Source organism: Pseudorca crassidens, chromosome 15 (genome assembly GCF_039906515.1).
Source record: "Pseudorca crassidens isolate mPseCra1 chromosome 15, mPseCra1.hap1, whole genome shotgun sequence".
Classification (NCBI taxonomy): domain Eukaryota; kingdom Metazoa; phylum Chordata; class Mammalia; order Artiodactyla; family Delphinidae; genus Pseudorca; species Pseudorca crassidens.
The window spans coordinates 42,144,091-42,164,088 of NC_090310.1; the positions used below are offsets into that span (position 1 = coordinate 42,144,091).

At 43.3% G+C, this 19,998-nt stretch overlaps 1 protein-coding gene across 6 annotated transcripts in view; it reads right to left on the bottom strand.

The window, feature by feature from the left end:
• RALGAPA2 (Ral GTPase activating protein catalytic subunit alpha 2) overlaps positions 1-19,998 on the bottom strand; it is a 282,048-nt gene that overhangs the window by 234,447 nt on the left and 27,603 nt on the right. For all 6 annotated transcript variants that reach the window (XR_010935102.1, XM_067707375.1, XM_067707374.1 and 3 more), the window contains one exon: positions 738-795. Coding sequence is in view for 4 of the 6 variants with exons in the window: in XM_067707375.1 (XP_067563476.1) it covers positions 738-795 (58 nt within the window). In the remaining 2 variants the exon portion in view is untranslated. The remainder of the gene's footprint in view (positions 1-737; positions 796-19,998) is intronic.

Consider the following 19,998-nt stretch of genomic DNA (forward strand, 5'->3'; position numbering starts at 1 on the left):
CTCAATAAATATTTCAATGAATGAATGATCTAATAGTTAAGATTCCACTATAAGGTCATGCTCTCCTCAAATATGACCACCTGGTAAGGCAGAAGAGTTACAGGAAATGTCAGAGTCCTCTAAGGCAGGAGGACTGAACCAGACACTCTATTTAAAGATAAGGTAGAATTCACAATCGATGCCACAAATTACTCTTGTTGTACTGTGAATAGTAAATTGAGAGTAAACTGTGAGATGTCGAGAACGGGACAGAAGGGCAGCCACGGTAACTTGCTTTATTTCAAGTTCCCTCTTGCTGCCACATTCTAAAACGGTCAAACAAAATAATTCTGAGTCCATGATAAAGGCCTGAAGAACAAGATATTCTTGCAAGAAAAAAATGTAAAATTATTTAAGTAAAATACTCCAGATCAGCTTTACGTGCACAGGAATCCCCTGGGACGCTTGTTGGAAAAGCAGGCTGTAATTCAAGAGGTCTGGCTGGGGCCTGAGATTCTGCATTTTCTAACAAGCTCTCAGGTGAGGTTGAGGCTGCTGGTCTGTGAACCCCTTTTAGAGCAGGAGACAGATGATGCACTTCCCTCTGAAGGCCAGGTGGGACTGTCTCAGCTTTAACTGGCACACTTATTAATATTCCCTGCTGTAACCTATCTTGATGGTGCTAATTATACAAAACAATACTGAAAATACGATTGGAAGAAATTTGTATTACTTAAAATTTTTGTAACTGTTCTTACCTATACTCTGGTAATGCCATCGAAAGAAAATTCGTTCAGGTAGAAACTGCAGTATTTTCTATAAAACAAACAAACGAAAATTCAGAGGATATAAAGAGAAAATAAACAACAAATGAAATTACACATTTTCATGTTAGCCCATAGTACATGCTGTATATCTATATATATCTATATAGATATATTTCAGAAAAGAAAAAAAAACTTCGTAATAACATAAATATTGCACTTTATCTTGGACCCCAATGGGACAGTCTCTTTTACTTGCCCCAAGCAAACTTCCTTCCCTGAATGTTTTAAAGAGATTACTGTCCCAACTTGAATTCTCCCTATAAGAAAGAAAAGAAAAGAAAAAAAAAAAAAACCTGAAGTGATCATTTTATCTTAATTAAATCACAGCCATTGCTTAAATATTACAAGAATAAGCTCTCAAATGCCAGATTCTCTAGGTGTCTTCTTTTTCACCTTCCACTTCCCATTTTCATTAAAATCCTCACTGGTCTCTGGACAAGAAACGGAATTGGGAAGAAAGATGAACGACAAAGAGGATACGACCTTACTCAGTGGAATAAGGAAATGAAATTGGTGGCAAGAATTTCTTGAAATCAATAGCTAAAAATTAGTTTTAGGATTGTAGTCATGAATCTCCCCACCGCTGCCTCTGGTAGATACAATAAAGAACAAAATTTACAATATACAAGAGTATTTGGAAAATGAAAGCAGCTGTTCCCGAAAGACCCAAACAAACGAGAACGACTTTTTTTTCACTCTACAACAAGTATTGGCAAGTTACTCTTGGGCAATAAAAGTCCTTGTATTCTATCTGTAACTGCCTTTTTAAAAAATGTAGAAAATCCAAACACTGGTTAAAATTCATTCCTTGGTATTGATAATATATTTCTATTTACTATGAAAATCCTCATTCTAGGTTTATCTAGCCTAACAGTCTAACATTTTGAAAGATTAAGGTAGGGACTTCCCTGGTGGTCCAGTGGCTAAGACTCTGCGCGCTCCCAATGCAGGGCGCCCGGGTTCGATCCCCAGTCAGGGAACTAGACCCCGAATGCCGCAACTAAAGATCTCACACGCTGCAACAAAGATCCCAAGTGCCGCAACTAAGATCTGGCACAGCCAAATAAATACATAAACAAATATTTTAAAAAATACATCAGATTCCTATGATTAAAAAATTGAAAAAAAAATTAAGGTAAAAAACTTATTGATATATTCAGACCTCCAGAATAAGTATATTTCCAGGCAGCTATCGACACACCACCTCTTCCATTCAAGCCAGCTTGGGGTTTGGTTTGGTTTTCTTGTCGTAACTTTCCAACTGAGTCAGCAACATACAAGTGTGTTTACCTCATTTACCTCATTTGTTCCCACCTGACAATAAAGCAATGTGTAAGAACGTCTACTGGGAAAGCCACCACAGGTAAACCTGATCCAATGTGGGTGACTATCAAGGGCACGACTTGTCCCGGCTTGGACGTCTTTCCCAGCAGCTGGGCCTCACTGTAAACGTCACCTCCTCCATCACCTGTCCCATCGTCCCTGGCACAGTCCTCACCCTGGCTGACTGGAAGCCTCATGAAGGCCAGAACACCCTGAAATATCCCCAGGGCCTGAAGCATGCCTGGCACACAGTCGGTGCTCAATAAATATTCAGTAAAAGAATTCTGAATGTTTTTTACTTGTGAAATTGTGAATTTTATAGGTAATCCTGATCTTTGCTATGGTCTTATATTCACGTTGACATAATATGTACCTTGTATTTCCTTAAGCATCACTGAATTAGTGATGGCATTTACATTAAAATACATTAAAATGTGTGGGTGTTTTTTAGCCCTGAACCTAGTAAAGAAAACCCAAACCAAAAATAAAAGCTGTATCATTTAAAAGACCTAAGTTTTTCAAAATCTGATAAACATAAAATATAAATGTATTAAGTTACATAATTTGTCATGAATTCTACACACTACACAAGATGAAAATGCTACACAGACCATCAAAGATTATTTCTGATTATATATTAAAAGCTGTACATAGCTGACCACATGCTGAAAATCACTAAATTCTCTCCTCCATTTTTCCACTTCAGACTTCCCCTAGAACATGTTGGTTTGTTATCTTTTAACCCCATAATTCTAAAGGGTATCTTAAATCTGTTTTACTATGTGATAATAATGACATACACTCAAACATACCTACACACCACACACACACACACGGCAGATCTACACACACACACACACACACGCGCGCGCGCCAGATCCCACTTAGTGAAAAATATCTACAAGACTTGGTATTTGAAATGCAGAAATAAAATAACTATGAATAAAATACTTTGTCTTTACTTCCAAGGGTTTCATGATTCATGGCCAAGAGAGACGGTAAGGAAAATATCATTCAGGGAAAAAAAGAAGCCTGACAGAAATTTGTATGACGTGTTACAGGGGTGAGGGGAAAGCGCCTCCCATCAGTGGGGACTTCATGGATTGCTTCCTGGAAAAAAGGACACTTGGGCTAAGACTTAGAGATTAATTAAATTGCCAAGTGGAGGGCAGGAACAGAGGAGGAGCGTGTGTGAAGGTTCAGAGGCAGACAGCAGCAGGCAGTAAGCGTAGCAGGCAGGCGGCTGAGAAGGGAGGAGACGGGCCTGGAGAGGCAGGCGAGGCTGGGGTTGATGCTCTCCCTGGAGCAGGTTCCGTAAGACGGCTGAGAAGAAAGGCAGGGGCGTGCAGGAAGAAGCAGTGGTAGTATTTCAGACAGAGTGAAATGGCCTGGACCAGGGGCAGCAGGGTAAGAGGAGAAGCTGGCACAGTGACATTCAGAAGGGGAAACTGTCAAGGTGGACAGGTTGAGTAGCTGGGGTAAATGGAGGACTCAAGAATGACCCCCCCACCCACCCACCAGAGGGCTCGGTAGATGGCAATAATTTAATCCAAGATGTCAAATCCAGAAGGAATTCCATAATTGAAGCATGTCAGCTTTGGCTCTGGACATCCTGGAATTTGAGGTGTCAGTGGACCACCTTACTGAAGATGTCCTGATAGGCAATCGGGTATATGGGTCTAGAATATAGAAATGGGATCTGGATGGTAACAGAAAACAGGCAGCAGTTAAAGGTGCGTGTATATGAGACCCTTCAGGGAGAGAGCCTGAAATGAAATGAGGTAAAACCCAAGCACTAACAGTTTCCTGAAGTTCTGCTAAGGAGGTAAGGACGCGGGGGGCCGGACGGGGGAACAGAAGTTAGAAGCAAGCGTGCACAAGTCAAAGGAGAAACTCTGGATGTGCCAGGTGTTTGTAGGCTTATTGTGTTAAAGGTTAGAAATACGTATGACTAATTGATATGACAACTAGTTAGAAAAAGCTAAAGATGCTGGAAATGTGGGGAAATCGATGCCACATAACAAAGTGACTTCAGCGTTAAATCAAGTGAGCTCGATGGTTTCCCTTGCCCAGAGAACCCACAACCTTTGTCGGCCAAACACCAAGTGCCAGGCAGGATGGATCTATCAGTCTATAAACTCTATGAAGGCAAGTGGCTCTCTGGGGGGAAAAAATCAAAAAAGGTCTTCACTCTGCAATTATACCAACATGCATTTTAGATGGATAACACACAAAAGGAACTAAATGTAAAAACTCGGTTATGTCTTGTTAAGTTCCATTACATTAAAAGGGAATCACAAGAAGAAGAAGAAGAAGAAAGTCAGATTTCTACAGAACATTTTAACAGGAACCAATTGTTTAACAGGAACCAAGCATTGTCCTACCATCAGAATGTAAACCTGAATGTCCCCATGAGCTGCAGAAGACACGACAGCAGAGAAAACCCAGAGAGAGGTCTATGGATTGCGGGAGAATATCACAAGCAAGGAGGTGAGTACAAGAAAACCACCTACTCTGGAACCAAGGTTATGGATGAGGGTATCAGCAGTTGGGCTGCTGTCCAGCCAAACAAGCAGCTCTGGAGCCCAGAACAAGCACATCTGGGGGTGGGCTGGGGGCTCTCCAGACTCAAGAGAGAAAGACAGCTTCCATTTGTGCCTAAGTTTTATGATTCTTTTTTTTCAGTCAATATTTATTCATTCATTTATTTATTTATTTTTAATTTTTATTAAATGAGTCTTTAAATTCTATAGTACTTTAACAATTTTCAAAAGTTTCACACACATGATTTCATACAATCTCATAATAACCCTTTTTCCCCCCAACTCCCATATTGCCCCTCCCCCCTTCCCTCTCCCCACTGGTAACCACTAGTTTGTTCTCTATATCTGTGAGTCTGCTTCTTTTTGGTTTTATTCACTAGTTGGTTGTATTTTTTAGATCCCACATATAAGTGATATCATACAGCATTTGTCTTTCTCTGTCTGACTTATTTCGCTCAGCATAATGCCCTCCAAGTTCATCCATGCTGCTGCAAATGGCAATATTTCATTCTTTTTTATGGCTGAGTAGTATTCCATTGTTTATATATTCCACATCTTCTTTATCCATCATCTGTCGGTGGACATTTAGGTTGCTTCCATACCTTGGCAACTGTAAATAATGCTGTTAAGTTTTAGGATTCTTTAACTCATCCTTTCTCTTTACCGAAAAATTTACTACAGAGGCTATTTCAATATGTTTGCTACCAAATGAATAATCATGGTTGCAGGTTGAGTTCTCTGGGAAACAGACCCTGTGTGCAGTTAGAAGCCCTAGTGGTTTATGGGGAATAGCATCTGTGAAAGAGAAACAGACCCCCACACAGAGCTCACAGTATGTTAGAGGAGCCCCACGTGCCTGACGATGGCCAGGCCACTGTACCACTGCCTCGCTCAGTCACTGGCTGGGGTCATGATGGGAAGAGCATGGCCGTGGCTGGAAAGCTGAAGACGGCGCTGACAGCCGGGGGCTGGGGTGACCCCACTCCTTGCAGCCAGGCTGAAGGGGATTCGAGCTGCACTCGTCTCTGTCTGCCACGGTCATCTTCCAATGACTAATCAGGACATTCTCATATCAAGAGGCTGAAGTCCTAAAGAAGTGCACCCTACTTCGGGGACGGGGTCTCTGCTGGCTGCAGCCTCAAGGCGATGGGAGCTGGACAGCTGCGTCATCCCTGCACATCTCCTGCCTCCTTGCATCCAGCCCGCTCTTCCAGAGTGAGCGAGACAGCAGCACTCGGTGTCCTCCTCTGTCATGCTTTCCTCCAGGGGGATGTGGCACCCCACCTACATTCCGGGATCATCCCCTGCGCCCATCTTGCTACTTAATCTAAAAATTTCGTACAGCTGAGGCTGAGAAAATTACTCTGAAGAGTTAGGAGAGAACTCATCTTGGACAAGACGAATGCCTGGCATGCCCACTGGCTCTTCAGATATTCACTGTAGTCAGGAAACCAAGTGGGCACTGAATCACGCTCTTCAGCTTTCCAAAATACACATGGGTCTTCTTGATTTAGGTTTCTTTTCTTAGTATGCGACAAAGACAAGTGTCTTTTTAATATAAAGAAGGACAAAGGATACAGCAAGGTGGCGTGCATCTGGATGCCTGGATGCCCTCAGTTGGCCACAAGTAGACTCAACATGTTCTGAGGACGGGTCTATATCATCATCACCACTTCTGGATAAAAGTTTTCAGATTTACAAAATGGATGGACTTTAAAGATACTCAAAAATAAACTCAGTAAGGTTTGGATAGGAAACACCATGCCCGATATCTGAGCTACGAAGACTATTCCCAAGTGGATGTAATATTATACAACAACTAGAAGGCTGAAACTACCCACACAGATGCTTTTTGCACTCAAACGTGGCAAGGGCCCTTTTTTATGCATTAAAGTCTATGAGGTCAATAAAAATGAAGCCCCAAACAACCATCTGTGTCTAAATGCTAACCCTGTCCCTCAGAAAGCCCCAGATGAAGCCTACCTCTACGGAGGCAAACACAATAAGGTATTGCTACTGCAGCCCACATTCCAAGCTACACTACTGCGAATGCCACATAAGCTACTGACATCTTGTTTGTAGTTTCGCTGGAGAGTAAAATTTTAAAAGTGCAGGAAAGCCACACAGTGTGAATAAATATTACTTTTCTGAAAAGCACATGGCCGTAGTTAATGCTCAGTGATCAGCTGCATCTATATGGTAATCCATTATAGCACACTCGAAATCGAAATTAGGTATTACTACTGCTCAGCACATCGGGGAATCTGTCATTCTTTTAACTGATTATCCATAGTCCTTTTTTCTCCAGAACCTACTGCATGACCAGGAATAATGTGAAATGGAAGCTGTAGTTTATACAAGATGCTATCGTGTACTTTAAAACTGTTGATCTTCATTTAATTTGTGTGGGCAACTTGTTTTTTTTTCAAATTATTCCCAGATGATTGCAACATATCCCAGTAGATTCACATTTGATTTCGATTCCACTTAGAAGGGTAGGTCAGTGAAGAAGAAGGAAAATATGACATACTCACTGACGCAAGGTAACGTCTGTAAACGATGACCAACTAAACCTGTTATGCCCACAAGTACAGAACATGGGAGCAACTCTCCCTGAAACCAGCCACGTGGCACAAGGGTGCTAGGTGCAGAAAACACTGACCAGGGAGAAAACAGAAAGTTCAGTTTGGAAGAACGGAAGTCTTAGTCGCTTGGCCCTTTGAGTAATAAATGTTTGAAAAACTTATGATGAGACAGGGCAGATGGTTTCACAGGAAACATCCTGTGAATGCCTGGGCCACGTGTGAGGTGGTCTCAGAAGGACCCCTGTGAGCAGGAGTCCGCCGGCCTGGACACTCCCGGGGTGACCTCTGGACACAGCAACGTGTCCTTCAGCTGTCCTGGGCCTGGCCACTCCTCTCTCACTAAAAATGACCCAACTATCTAATGCGGACAAAACCTTTTCATTGAATTTTGAGTGTCAACATTTGGGACTTCAAAATGTAAGAGAAATAGAGCTAAAATAACGAACTGCATAATCTTAAAAATAAGGTGACTATATTTTTAGGTAAAAAAGTAATGCTTTTTTTCTTATCCCACGTCCCCTTCTAGCTAATCACTCGCCATGCTGTTACTGAGCTGGGAAAACACAGCTCCATCTTCCTACATCCCTTTCAGTCTTTAGGACCGAACTCAAACTTCACCTCTTGAGAAGGGCCCACTGCAACCTCCCCTCCAACACATCCCACCCCAGTGAGACAGGCACTGGGCCTGCTCCACCAGCAGCTCCTGGATTCCTTGAGAGAAGAGACCCCCTATGAGCCACCTGGTACCCCTAACACCCAGAACAGTGGCTGGCAATAATGTTTCTTAACGAGCACTGCATGCACAAATAGATGAATGAATGAAAAATGAAAAAAAAAAAGAAAGGAAGACAAAGGGGATTCTAATTTTGTGCATGTGTACAAGCAGACACAAGAAAATGCCCACGTTTAAGGAAGGTGCTCATGCTCTGACATCATAGAAACACAGAACCTGGAGAGCAGGCATTTGATAAAGATAAAGGAGAATACAACTGTGCTTACAACCTTACAGTAAATCTTAATACTTGATTAGATCATCATTCAAAAGGCAAGACTTTTCTCGGCTAATGAGAAAAAAAAATATTTCAAAAGACTTAAAACACAAGGCAAAGACATCTAAAGGAAATACAGAATGTAAAAAAAAAAAGAGAAGGGGGCATCTAATTTCATCCTCCTGTATTCTAGAAATCGACCAATATAAAAATGTTAGAAAACCTCATTAAATAATGAAAACCCAGAAAGGGTAAAGGATCCCATCTACAAGCAAAACACTCAGAGGAATTACTGCTTAAAGCATAAAGGGAACTGCAAAGAGGCGTGGTGGGTGGGGGCCCCTTCCCGTGAAAGCCGAACATACCTAGAATACGCAGCAAAGGAGGAGACCACCCTCAAGAGGAACGGGTTCCTCCTGAAATAGATTTGCTGCAAGAGGAGGATACGTTTTTAGAAATTCTGATTCACATTCTTAAGAAACCCAAGAGGATGCTGAATCTTTTTAAAGACCTAGGTAAATAAAAGCAGCAGATGCACAAGTAAGTGACATTTGAAATCAGAAAATATCACGTGCATATGAAAACCTGGAAAACACGGATCTAGAGTCTGCCGCGGTTTCCCACCATAACCTTGCGCTGAGACGATGCACATCCCGAGGCCTCCCTAGAACTAAATAAGCTGAACGTAGATAAATGTCTAGACGCAGCACGTTCCAAGCTGCAAATTGAAAATATAATTAAAAATCCTACACAAATCTAAAAAGGACAAATGGATTATCCACAAAGTAACAAAACCCGGGCTGACCTCAGTCTTTCTCTCTGCAACATTAAGCTTCAGAAGACAGCGTGGTCAGCTGCTCACTGCAGGCCAGGCCAAGAAGAAGGGGCACCAGAACACAGACACACATGGAGGACAGGAGTCCCACAGCAAACCAGATGCCGACATGTGAATCCAGCATGTGATACAGAGAACTAGAGTAAACTACAGCTCTTTTGAAAAGCAAATAAGATTCAAAGTATTGAGAAAAAAATATGATTCAAAAAGCATAGAGCCAGCTGTATGTGTTTGAAGTTTAAAAAAACAAGATATTCTAGAGCTGGGAGTTTATCAGACACACACCTCACTTCCTCAACATACTAAGTGAGTCATGTTCCAGCAAATAAAGAGATTAGTTAAAATAAACAATCCAAAAACAAGGATGCAGGTGCATAAACACTATGAACAATGAGCTATATTTATATAATTGGAATTAATGTGGGTATGAAAAATAGAGTAAATCCTCAAAATCATTAACATAAGAGAAATAAATTCTAAAAAACATTAAAATAATCTGGATATAAAATGCTTAAAATAGGTGAAAAGTAAGAAGTACAAAAGATATGTGGTGTTAGAGTAAAAGTACCACCAAACACTGCTTTATTCTTGATATGGATAACAGAAAGAAAAAGGTTCAAATAGCATTTTGTTAATTTAAAGACAATTATTGGAATGACAGAAAAGTGAAAGTATATCTCCCAAATTGCAAAGCATTGAAAGTCAGTAACCTCTCCCACAAAAAACAAAAGTAGAAAAAAAAAAGTGTAATGTTAATTATCACATAAAAATAATAAATATAAATAAGTTAAATTCCTCTACCAAAGACCAAGTCAATCAGAACTGGCTTTCAAACACAGAAAGATGAACAATAAAATACAGAAAATGACAGAGTAGCAGGTAATTCTACCCATAATATGTGGTCTTGCCCTGAATAACACACTCACTGGAACACACCCAAGAGGAGTCTTCTTTTCACACAAGGATCTGACACAGGAAACCTCAGTCACAATCAAATCTGCTGAGCTCTTCTTCATTTCCAGCTTCTATTTTCTGGCTAAAAACTGTATTTTTCAGATCTTTTCAATTTTGATACCAACACAACCAGTTGTCTGTCTTTTCTGTGTCATTTTTCACAAAATGGAAAAAAAAAATCACTCCCAGAGCGTTTCCAGGTAAGTGGAAAGTAGAGAAATAACAGCCCCCCCGCAGTGAGATGCCAGCACGTGGTCCCCACCCTCCCAGAACCTTTGAGGATTTAAACGCCCGCTTCCCCACAGTTACAAAGTGTCGCAGACCTGCAGTTGGCTCACGACTAGCCCCTCTGCCAAGTTCACCGGGCGAATGCCAGGGTCTGTGGGAGCAGCTGGTGCTCAGCAGGTTTACAGCCTATCCTGTGTCGGGAGCACATCACACACCGGGTGTCACTCTGTGACAGCCACCATGCCATATCCAAGCAAAACAAGCCACAGAAAACTGACAACACAGCAAGTCTGTGTACAACTACCTCCTAAACTGACAAAGAAACCAACTCGTCCAAACTGTGTTCCCATATGAGTTCCAATCAATTTAAAGGGAGAGAAAAAGCTCTTTACGTATCTCCTGCTGTTCTAACAGTAAATACAACGTGCTCGTTTCACTGTGAGGTTTCCATACGTGTAGTCCTGATGCAGTTTCTACCCTTTGCCCTTGCAGGGTTCCTGGAAGCATCTGCTGGTGCTGCCTTTGGGCGACCCACTCCTGAAGGTGTCAGCTACCCAGGAGAGCGGGGCCAGGGCACCCGGGCTGCGGCAGAGAAAAGGGGGAATGTAATTTCACACAGCCGCAAACAGCTCCAGACATCTCCAGTTTCCCTTCCTCCGAGGTAAACTGAGTAATTCAGTATATCCTGTTGGGTCAATCCCAAGTTTCTCACCTGGAAGTCACAAGGCATAAGGAAAACTGTAGTCTTGGTATTAAATTTAGAGTTAAAATGTCCATTGAAAATGGCTCCTTTCAACACAGACACTCATCTCAAATTATTAACACGCTGTAATAAGATAATCAAATTGTAACTGCAAACAATGCAGTCACAGAATTCTAGAAAGGACTCGATGTTTATGCTTTGCTTCCATCTTCCAGTCTGCAGAGATCATAAACATTTCATGATCAAAAGCAGACACCAGGATAACCATGTGCTACAGAAACAGAAGACCCGGGCCCTGTGTTCTGTTATGTCCCCAGCATCCCGTACAGGACCCGGCACTGAGGGGCGATTACTGAGCTAACTCACCACCACAAACAACACCTGAGACCAGGGAGAAAGGGCTCGACGAGCCACCCAGCCTCCACTGCAACTCCGGCCGAGGAAGTCTCAGGGGCTGTCGGGGAGCAGGTCACACTCTGCCGTGACACGAACGTCACCACCTGGAGTTGCCCCCAACCAAGGGCCCAATGTTGATAAAAACAGCAAACATGACTAACGCTATGAAGAAAGCCAGAGCAATTCTATGTCTCTATATGATCACTTTAAATATATGTCACACATTAAAGTAAACCCCGATGTCAGAAAGATGACCAAGTATCCTGGTCATGCTTGCCAACCGGACCTCAGGGCAGCTTTGGGGATGGAGAGGAGTATCTGTCGGCCCAGTTCTCCGGGAACTGTGAGCTGACCCTGACTTCTCTCAGCTGCAATCAGTCATTTAGAATTACGGCAATGACCGAGGAGCCGCATTCAAAGTTGGAATCATTCCTTTAAACAAACAAGCAAAAAAGTCCATTGAAGCATCCAAATCTTTGAAATTCTCAGTAAGTACTTAAATTCCAAGAATTTAAGAGGAATCTGTTTTTCGTGTGCATTTTATTTGTTCTTGTCCCTCCTCCACTCACCAGCAGTAAAGTGGTCCTTACGGGAAAAAGAAATAAAAAGCACTAACAGTGTGAGAGGCCCGTGAAGTCCTCCCCCTCAGCGTGGGGAGGGCAGCAGCCCTGGAGGTTTTCTGCACGCTGGACAGTCTGGAATAACTAATGACAAATAAAGCAGGGGCGAGCAGGGCTGTGGAAACTAGTTAATTGTCAAAATACAATTCTGCTGCCTTGCTCTGTGTCATTTGCTCAGAAGAAAAGAGGGCCTTGACTTAATATCCTGCAGGTCATCTGCCCTGAATGCACAGACCTGGCCATGATTCAGTCCAAGCGTTTCCCCTGAACCTCCACAGAAGCTTCTAATTTGTTTTCATTTTCAAACAGTTGGAAAAGATAAACAGTTCCACCAAAAGAAGAAAGATGGTGGGGGAGGAGGAGAGAAGTTGGGAGGACAAACATCTCAGCATTGCTTATAATCCTATTATATCCATTATTCTAGTTTCTCTTCAGGCAATTCTTCTTCACTGTTAATATCTGGAGCAGAATGAGGTAATTAAGAGTGAAAAGATAAATAAATGTGTGAGTGTGTGGTAAATACAGTTAATCCTCAAATCGCTGGCTGGCACAGGGAAAGCAACTGCACAGAGCGAAGACCAGCACATCATGTCACCTCCTCTCGCACAACCCCAGGCACCTCACCAGTCCAGCTGAATTATCATCATCTGGGAAGCTACTAAAAGTCCTTTCCCCTATTTTGAGGAAAAGAATCTGAGGCTGAACCCACTTCTGTATAAGCTCCCTTGGAACACTGAAGAACCGGAGAGCCTGGGTTGAATTCCATTAACGTCAGACAGAGATTCCACTAGAGCCCTGGATTCCCAGCCGGTCAGTAACAATTCCCCAACATCAGCGTGCCCAGCAAGGCTGCCACCCCCAAGTGCCCTCCAAGCCAGCATCACTCCCACAGACGCTAGGTAGGAGGCTTGTCAGACAAACTGTCATCTTTGCTGGTAACGGAAAAATAAAACCTAAGGACCCCAGCATCACCCCTCCTCCTCTGCTGGCCCCTGAAGAAGCCCCACGTCACCTGCGCTCTCTGGGCAGCTCACCGATGGCTCTGATGTCAAGTCCTCTCCAACCAGAACCTCCCACCGCAGGAAGGGTGAGGACCAGTGGGCACTGCCCTGGGAGGACACTGACAGTGTTTTCTTTATCTCGATGGGTGGCTGGAGGGAAGGGGCAAGATGAAGTACAAACCTATTTGACTGTCCCTGGTTTATACTATTATTTTCATCTTAAAATAAGCATGAAAAGGGGGCTTCCCCGGTGGCGCAGTGGTCGAGAGTCTGCCTGCCGGTGCAGGGGACACGGGTTTGTGGCCTGGTCCAGGAAGATCCCACATGCCGCGGAGCGGCTGGGCCCGTGAGCCATGGCCGCTGAGCCTGCGCGTCTGGAGCCTGTGCTCCACAATGGGAGAGGCCACAACAGTGAGAGGCCAGCATACCACAAAAAAAAAAAAAAAATTAAATCAAATCAAACTACTTACAATTAAAATTTATGTTGCCCAGTCACACCAGCCACATTCCCAGCACAAAGTAGCCCATGTAGCGAGTGGTCACCTAGCTGCATGTAGAATATTCCCATCGTCCCAGAAAGTTCTAGTGAACAGAGCTGCTCGAGAGAAGACAGCAACTGAGGTGTTTAGATACTCAAAGGCTGATCAAAGTGATTTGATATTAAAACTAAATAAAAGCATGAAACTAAATTTCATGCTGAAAAAGACTCCCCCGTGGACTTCTTATTTTGAAGACGTCTTTGTTTGGAGACTTCCATCAAAGCTACCTTTGTGGGACCCTAGGCTGCTGGCAGAGCTGAAGAGCCCCCAGACCTCATCTGGTCCCACCCCTGCCGCAGGAACGCGGACCCCAAGGCAAAGGAAGGTTCATTGCCTCAGTCAGGGCTGCACGGCGCGCTGTGCCAAAGCCAGATCCAAACCTCGCCAGCCCTTCTGCTACCTTTCTCTCATCCCCTTTGTCCAGGGAGTTATAGGCAAGGAAAGAAAATAGTTTTAATAGAAAAATACCACATAAACCCCATGGGAGATAAGTCGAGAATTTAAGAGGCTTTAATCCAACAATAAATATTAACAAGTGCCAATCGGTGTGGGGCACACAAAGGATTACAAGGGGCCCCAGGAACTTCCTAGTCTCCGTAGGAATCTAAGACACCTGGAGGGAAAACCAAGAACATCCGGCTGTAATGCAACGGTACCAAGTGGGAGTGCATTATACAAGCTGACAGAAGAGAATGGGCACCTCTAGCTGGAGCTGCCAGGAGAAACGAGGGGTCTGAACACAGCCTGAAAGACTGGGCCGGAAGAGCAGGAGAGCAAAGGGCAGGCCCTGAAAAGAGAGCTGCATACACCAAGAGGTAGGAGTGAAACTGTGCGCAAAGAGGCCAGGGGGCAACAAGCCAAGTGCGGGTGACAGTGCTCTCATAGAGTGACCCCAACAGCCAAACAGGGAGCCCCAGGGACTCCGAGTGCGAGACCAGCTCCCGCCACACTTCACAGGATAACAAGAACCCGTTCAGCCTCTAGGAAGGGAAAAAAACAGGGTTTATTTAATCTGGTGGGGTAATTTAGATAAATTCAAAAACAAGGGATCTAGATATTAAATGTCCGTGTATCTGTGATTTCTAACTCTGTGATATTTGAAAAACAGATGAATAAGTAGCATTCTGAGGCCAGGATATGTGTAAGTTTTAATATGAAATCTCTTCTGCTGATGTACATTTTAATTGGGGACTGGGAGGCTGGGGAAATGCCCTGCTATCAAACTCTATCCAAACTCCCCGATTTCTCTACCAAAGGGGGGATGACATACAGCATGGCAGACGGCCTGAAACACCATCTAAGAACTGTATCTTCTTGTTTTCTGTATTCTTTTTTTTTTAACATCTTTATTGGAGTATAATTGCTTTACAATGGTGTGTTAGTTTCTGCTTTATAACAAATTGAATCAGTTATACGTATACATATACATATATCCCCATATCTCCTCCCTCTTGCGTCTCCCTCCCTCCCACCCTCCCTATCCCACCCCTCTAGGTGGACACAAAGCACCGAGCTGACCTCCCTGTGCTATGCGGCTGCTTCCCAGTAGCTATCTATTTTACGTTTGGTAGTGTGTATATGTCCATGCCACTCTCTCACTTTGTCGATGCTCTGACACCTGGGGTCCCGCTGCCCTGGCAGGAGCTGCCCTCCCAGGTTAGTGAATTCCTGGGAGTACCTGCCAGCACACCTTTGATATGCAAAGCAGCCAAGCCCAAATCCACACCTCAGCCACCTCCTTTAATGGGATCTCACACTCTGGGACACTATCCCCTGCCCGCATCGCCTGGCGACCAGGTACTGAAAGCTGGGGGCCGCAGCAATTATTCACACTATCCAATCCTAACCTGCTCAGCTTGCTGGCGACCTCGCCTGGCCCATTCCTTCCTGCAGAAACCACCTCTCAGACAGAGATTCCACTAGAGCCCTGGATTCCCTCTCTGCCTGCTCTTTTCACCTTGGAGCTTCTCTTTATGGCCCTACCTGACGCGCCATGCCTCCTGCTTCTAAGGCACTGGATGCACTGTAATAACGTCTTCCTTCATGCCAATCATTTTCAGGTCTGTGTGTCTTACCATACCTGATTAAAACAAATCCCAGGAACCATGAACACCTCTCAACTGCTGAATGCAGACGCTGCTCAAAGTCAAGTGAATTATTTGATCTTGAAACCCATTCACCAGGTGCCTTACACTGTTACACCAACCCTCCTTTTCCCCTATGTAGGCAGCCACCTCAAGGGCCACCATCTAAGTGTCACTTCTGAAAAGGGCCTTTCAGAATTTTCTGACTCATAAGGTGGTTACTGGAGCACTGACATATCCATTCTCACCACTGGACTCTTCAGTTTACCATGAAACGTTAGGACGTGCTCCATGAGAGCAGGGCGTTCCATCCATCCCACTGCCCATTGCCATACCTCCAACACCTAGAAGTGTGCCTGACACACAGTAGGTACCCAATAAATGTGTCTAATGAATGAATGACCTGTACAAGAATAGGCATGTGTTGGTATAGGTGGCCCATGGAATACAGCTTGAATATCGAGACTTCTAAGTGGTGAGCAGCCTGGCGCTGAGTTAAGGAATGGGTTCTAGAGTGAGACCAGAGGTTAAATCTCTATCTACCACTGGACAGATGTGCAATCTTGGGCAAGTCACCTGACACAACCAAGCCCCCAACCTTCCATTGATAAAAACTGGAAAGACTGAACCTATTTCCGAGGGAAAGGATTAAACAGGATGGCCTGAGTAAAATATTTATATTCTGGTCAAGTCAGCAACGTTGATTCATTTGATGGGGTCCCACACCATCATCCTGCAGGCCCATCTGAAACATATGGCAATGACAGATGAAATATCTTTTTAAAAGAAGAGTAAAATTAAGGAGCCGTAACCTCAATTAGACGTGACACACATCTCCATGAACCAGCAACAAGAGAAACTCCAAGTGGTACAGAGATTTGAAGCCACAGGCAACGGTAGCTGGAGGTCAGCTTCTGAGGGGTACAGTGCTGCCACCCAACATAAGGATGGGAAGGTCCACCCGCTGCCTGAAGGAGACTCGGCCTGGGCTGGCAGCCTTGACTGTCGCCACTTGCTTCATCCAAGCAGTGTGATGTCTTCGGTAGCTCACTACATTGAACAAATGACTGCTTCCTTTCTCAAAGGTTCCCTTCCAACCAGCCCTGACTCACAAAGCAGGCAGCAGCTCTCCTAAGACTCCTCTTTCCTGCCTTCTTAACTCCCTTACCTCTGCGCTTTCTTTCAATCCATTTCTTATTTATAGACAGTCTTTACATGGTATCCCTTCTGTGATTTAACATGTCTTAATAATACCACTTCTTCTAAAGGAAGCCTTTCCCAATTATTTACACCTTGATAAGTAGTTACCTTCAAATCCTCATAAACCATCTCTTTACGTGGCACTAACTTGTAGAAGGTAGCGATGAAGTTACTTAATTCTCAGAACGAACCATACAAATTACAACCTACCTTCTGAAGCGAGAGACAGAGAGAGAACATAAACAAAAACAAAAGCAATGCAAGTTCATTTTTCATTCATATTTACTGTGCCAAATGAAGGTTTTATGAAGCTTTGAGTAATATATATTTGTTCTCTTATATAGGCAACACATCCCCTGTAGATGGTAATGTATGGGGAGTAACACCCTCCTTGATCTAGACTTTCTGGACACGAGGAGAAGGTGTTGAAACCCCCTCTGTGTGGGTACAGGACCACAGGCTCTGATGGGCTTTCCTGTTGCAGGACAGTGACAGCAAAGTTAACTGTTATTGGGCTTCGGAGGACACAGAGAAACTAGCAAGGGACTTAAAAAGCAGTGAGAGAGGAAGCAGGAGGGGAGGGAACACCAAGTACACAGGAGGACTTATGGACATCTGCGCGCTCCAGACACCTGTGCCCATCCCAAGGTGGGTGTGAGGAACTGAACCAGGGATGCCAGTAATGAACCAGGACCCTCAAGTGGAGCCAAAGTGATCCCAAACAAGAGCACTCCCAGACCCCCTGCAAAAGCAAAGACAAACCCTCCAGAAAAAAATGGGATTCAAACCAGACCCCTAGCAAAAGCAAAGACAAACCCTCTGGAAAAACAGGATTCAAGCAGAGTAAATCTGCATCCAATGAAATCTGATCTCAAAATCATATCACAAAACATACAAGAAAAGAAGCCATCGTGAGAGATGGCAGAAATAACCAACAGCTTTCGACAACCAAAGACATACTTCAGATAGAAGAATGATCAGATACAGAGCACGAACTCTTCCATTATAAATGTTTCAGAAAATAAAAGATGTCTAAAAATGAACAAGGATCAAGAGACCATCAAAAGCAACCAGCCACATATGAATATCAAACCAAAAGAAGTTAAAACATAGAAATTAAAAGCTCAATAGCACAGTGAAGCAGCAGATTAGACCCAAATGGAGACAGTGCCCTGGGGAGAGACAGCCGAGGCCGCCTGGCAGAGCACAAGGCCAGGAGACAGGGTGGGGAGGACAGAGGTGAGCCTGAGGGATGCGGAGGACAGACCAAGAATTTTGCATGGGAATCCTAGAAAGTATGGCCAGAAAGAAGAGGAAAGAGTCAATATTTGAGAAGAAAGTAGCAGAGAATTTTACAGACATTATAAAAGATTTGAATCCAGAAATATAGGAAGCACACAGATACAAAGCAAGAAATTTTCAACTAGACATTTCGTGGTGAGACTGCAGAACCAAAGGGTAAATTAAGACAAGATTGTTAAGCCAGAGAGAAAAGGCGTTTAAAGGAACAGCAATTAGACTGAGAACAGAGCTTAAAACTGCTGCGATGGCAACTGAAAGATAGTAAAATCATACCTGTAAAGTGTAACATAAATGCTTTTATTACTACTACTACTTCTAGTAATAAGAAATAGCAACAGTGTGGAGACAGCGAAGGTTAATCGAAAGCAGATAAAATTGAAGGGATTATGTATGGCTCTTAAAAGAAGGACCGTGCCCATAAGTTTTAAAACTGGTGATAAGACCATATTCCTTGAATTCTTAGAAAAATATATAATTTACCAAACCAGAATCAAGAAGAAATATTAAACCTGAATCATCATAGAGTAATCCAAAAACTATTAAAGAAATGGAAGGAGTAGTTAAAGTCCTCCCACTAAAAAAAAACATAACCAAAAAAGCATCAGTTTCAGATGTTTTTTACAGGGAAGACTAAAAAAATTTCCAGGAGCAGATGAGTCCAATCTTATACAAACTATTTTATATAACAGAAAAAGAACAGACACTTGACAACAGGTCCTGTAACCTTTGTAACAGAATCATTCAAAACAGTATGAGGAAAGGAAATCCAGACCAACCTCAGTTGTGAACATACATCCAAAAATGCAAACATAATACTAGCCTTCCCAAAACTCAGAACTGGAATTCACCACATTAATATTCATGAAGAATCGTCTTAATCAATGCAGAAAAAAACTTTTCAAAACTTCAAAACCCATCTATGATTTTTTATAAATCTTACCAACCTAGGAATAGAAACAATCTTCCTTATTATGATAAAGAGTAACTACCAAAAATTTACAGAAAACATTATTCGTAATGATGAAACATTAACAAAACTCTCTTTAAATCAGAAACAGGAAGACCACCTTTATCATTCCCATTTACCAGCACGCTGCAGGGCCGAGCCAGTGGAGGAAGACAAGGAGACCAGAGTCACCTTTATTCCCAGACCATCTGCCTACCTACCAAGAAAACCAAAACCATCTACAGATGAAATGCTGGAATTAAATCATACATCCACCTGACCCGGCAGTGGGAATGGAATGAACGAACCAGCACTAGATTCAAACACACAGATAAAGGTTAGAAATAACGTTGACTGTGCACCAGATGAGACCATGTTTATGACACTCAAAACCAAACAAAACCCCATGGTGCATTGTTTAGGGGTACAAATGCTTGTGGAAAATCATCTTTGAAAAGAAAGGGAATGGCACAAAGGGCATGGCATGGCTGCCTTTGGAGCAGAGAAGGGATGGGGTCAGGGGAGAGGCAACTGCCGTTTCTGGATCTTAAACTGGGGGGAGGGCAAGGGGGGGGACAAGCACGCAAGCTTTACCCTCACGCTTCAGAACTTGCATATGGGGACTTTCCTGGTGGTCCAGTGGGTGAGACTCCGCACTCCCAATGCAGGGGGCCTGGGTTCGATCCCTGGTCAGGGAACTAGATCCCACACACATGCCGCAACTAAGATCCCACACGTGGCAATGAGGATCCTGCGTGCTGCAACTAAGACCGGGTGCAGCCAAATAAATATTTTAAAAAATAAATAAGTTTATATGACCTTTTCAAAGAGCAACTTGGCAATATCGATATTTAAAATGTGCATACAACTTCCCATCTAGGTACCCATACAGGAAAAATTCTCCCACAAGGAAAACAAGTCAGAAGAACATTCTTAGCAGCATT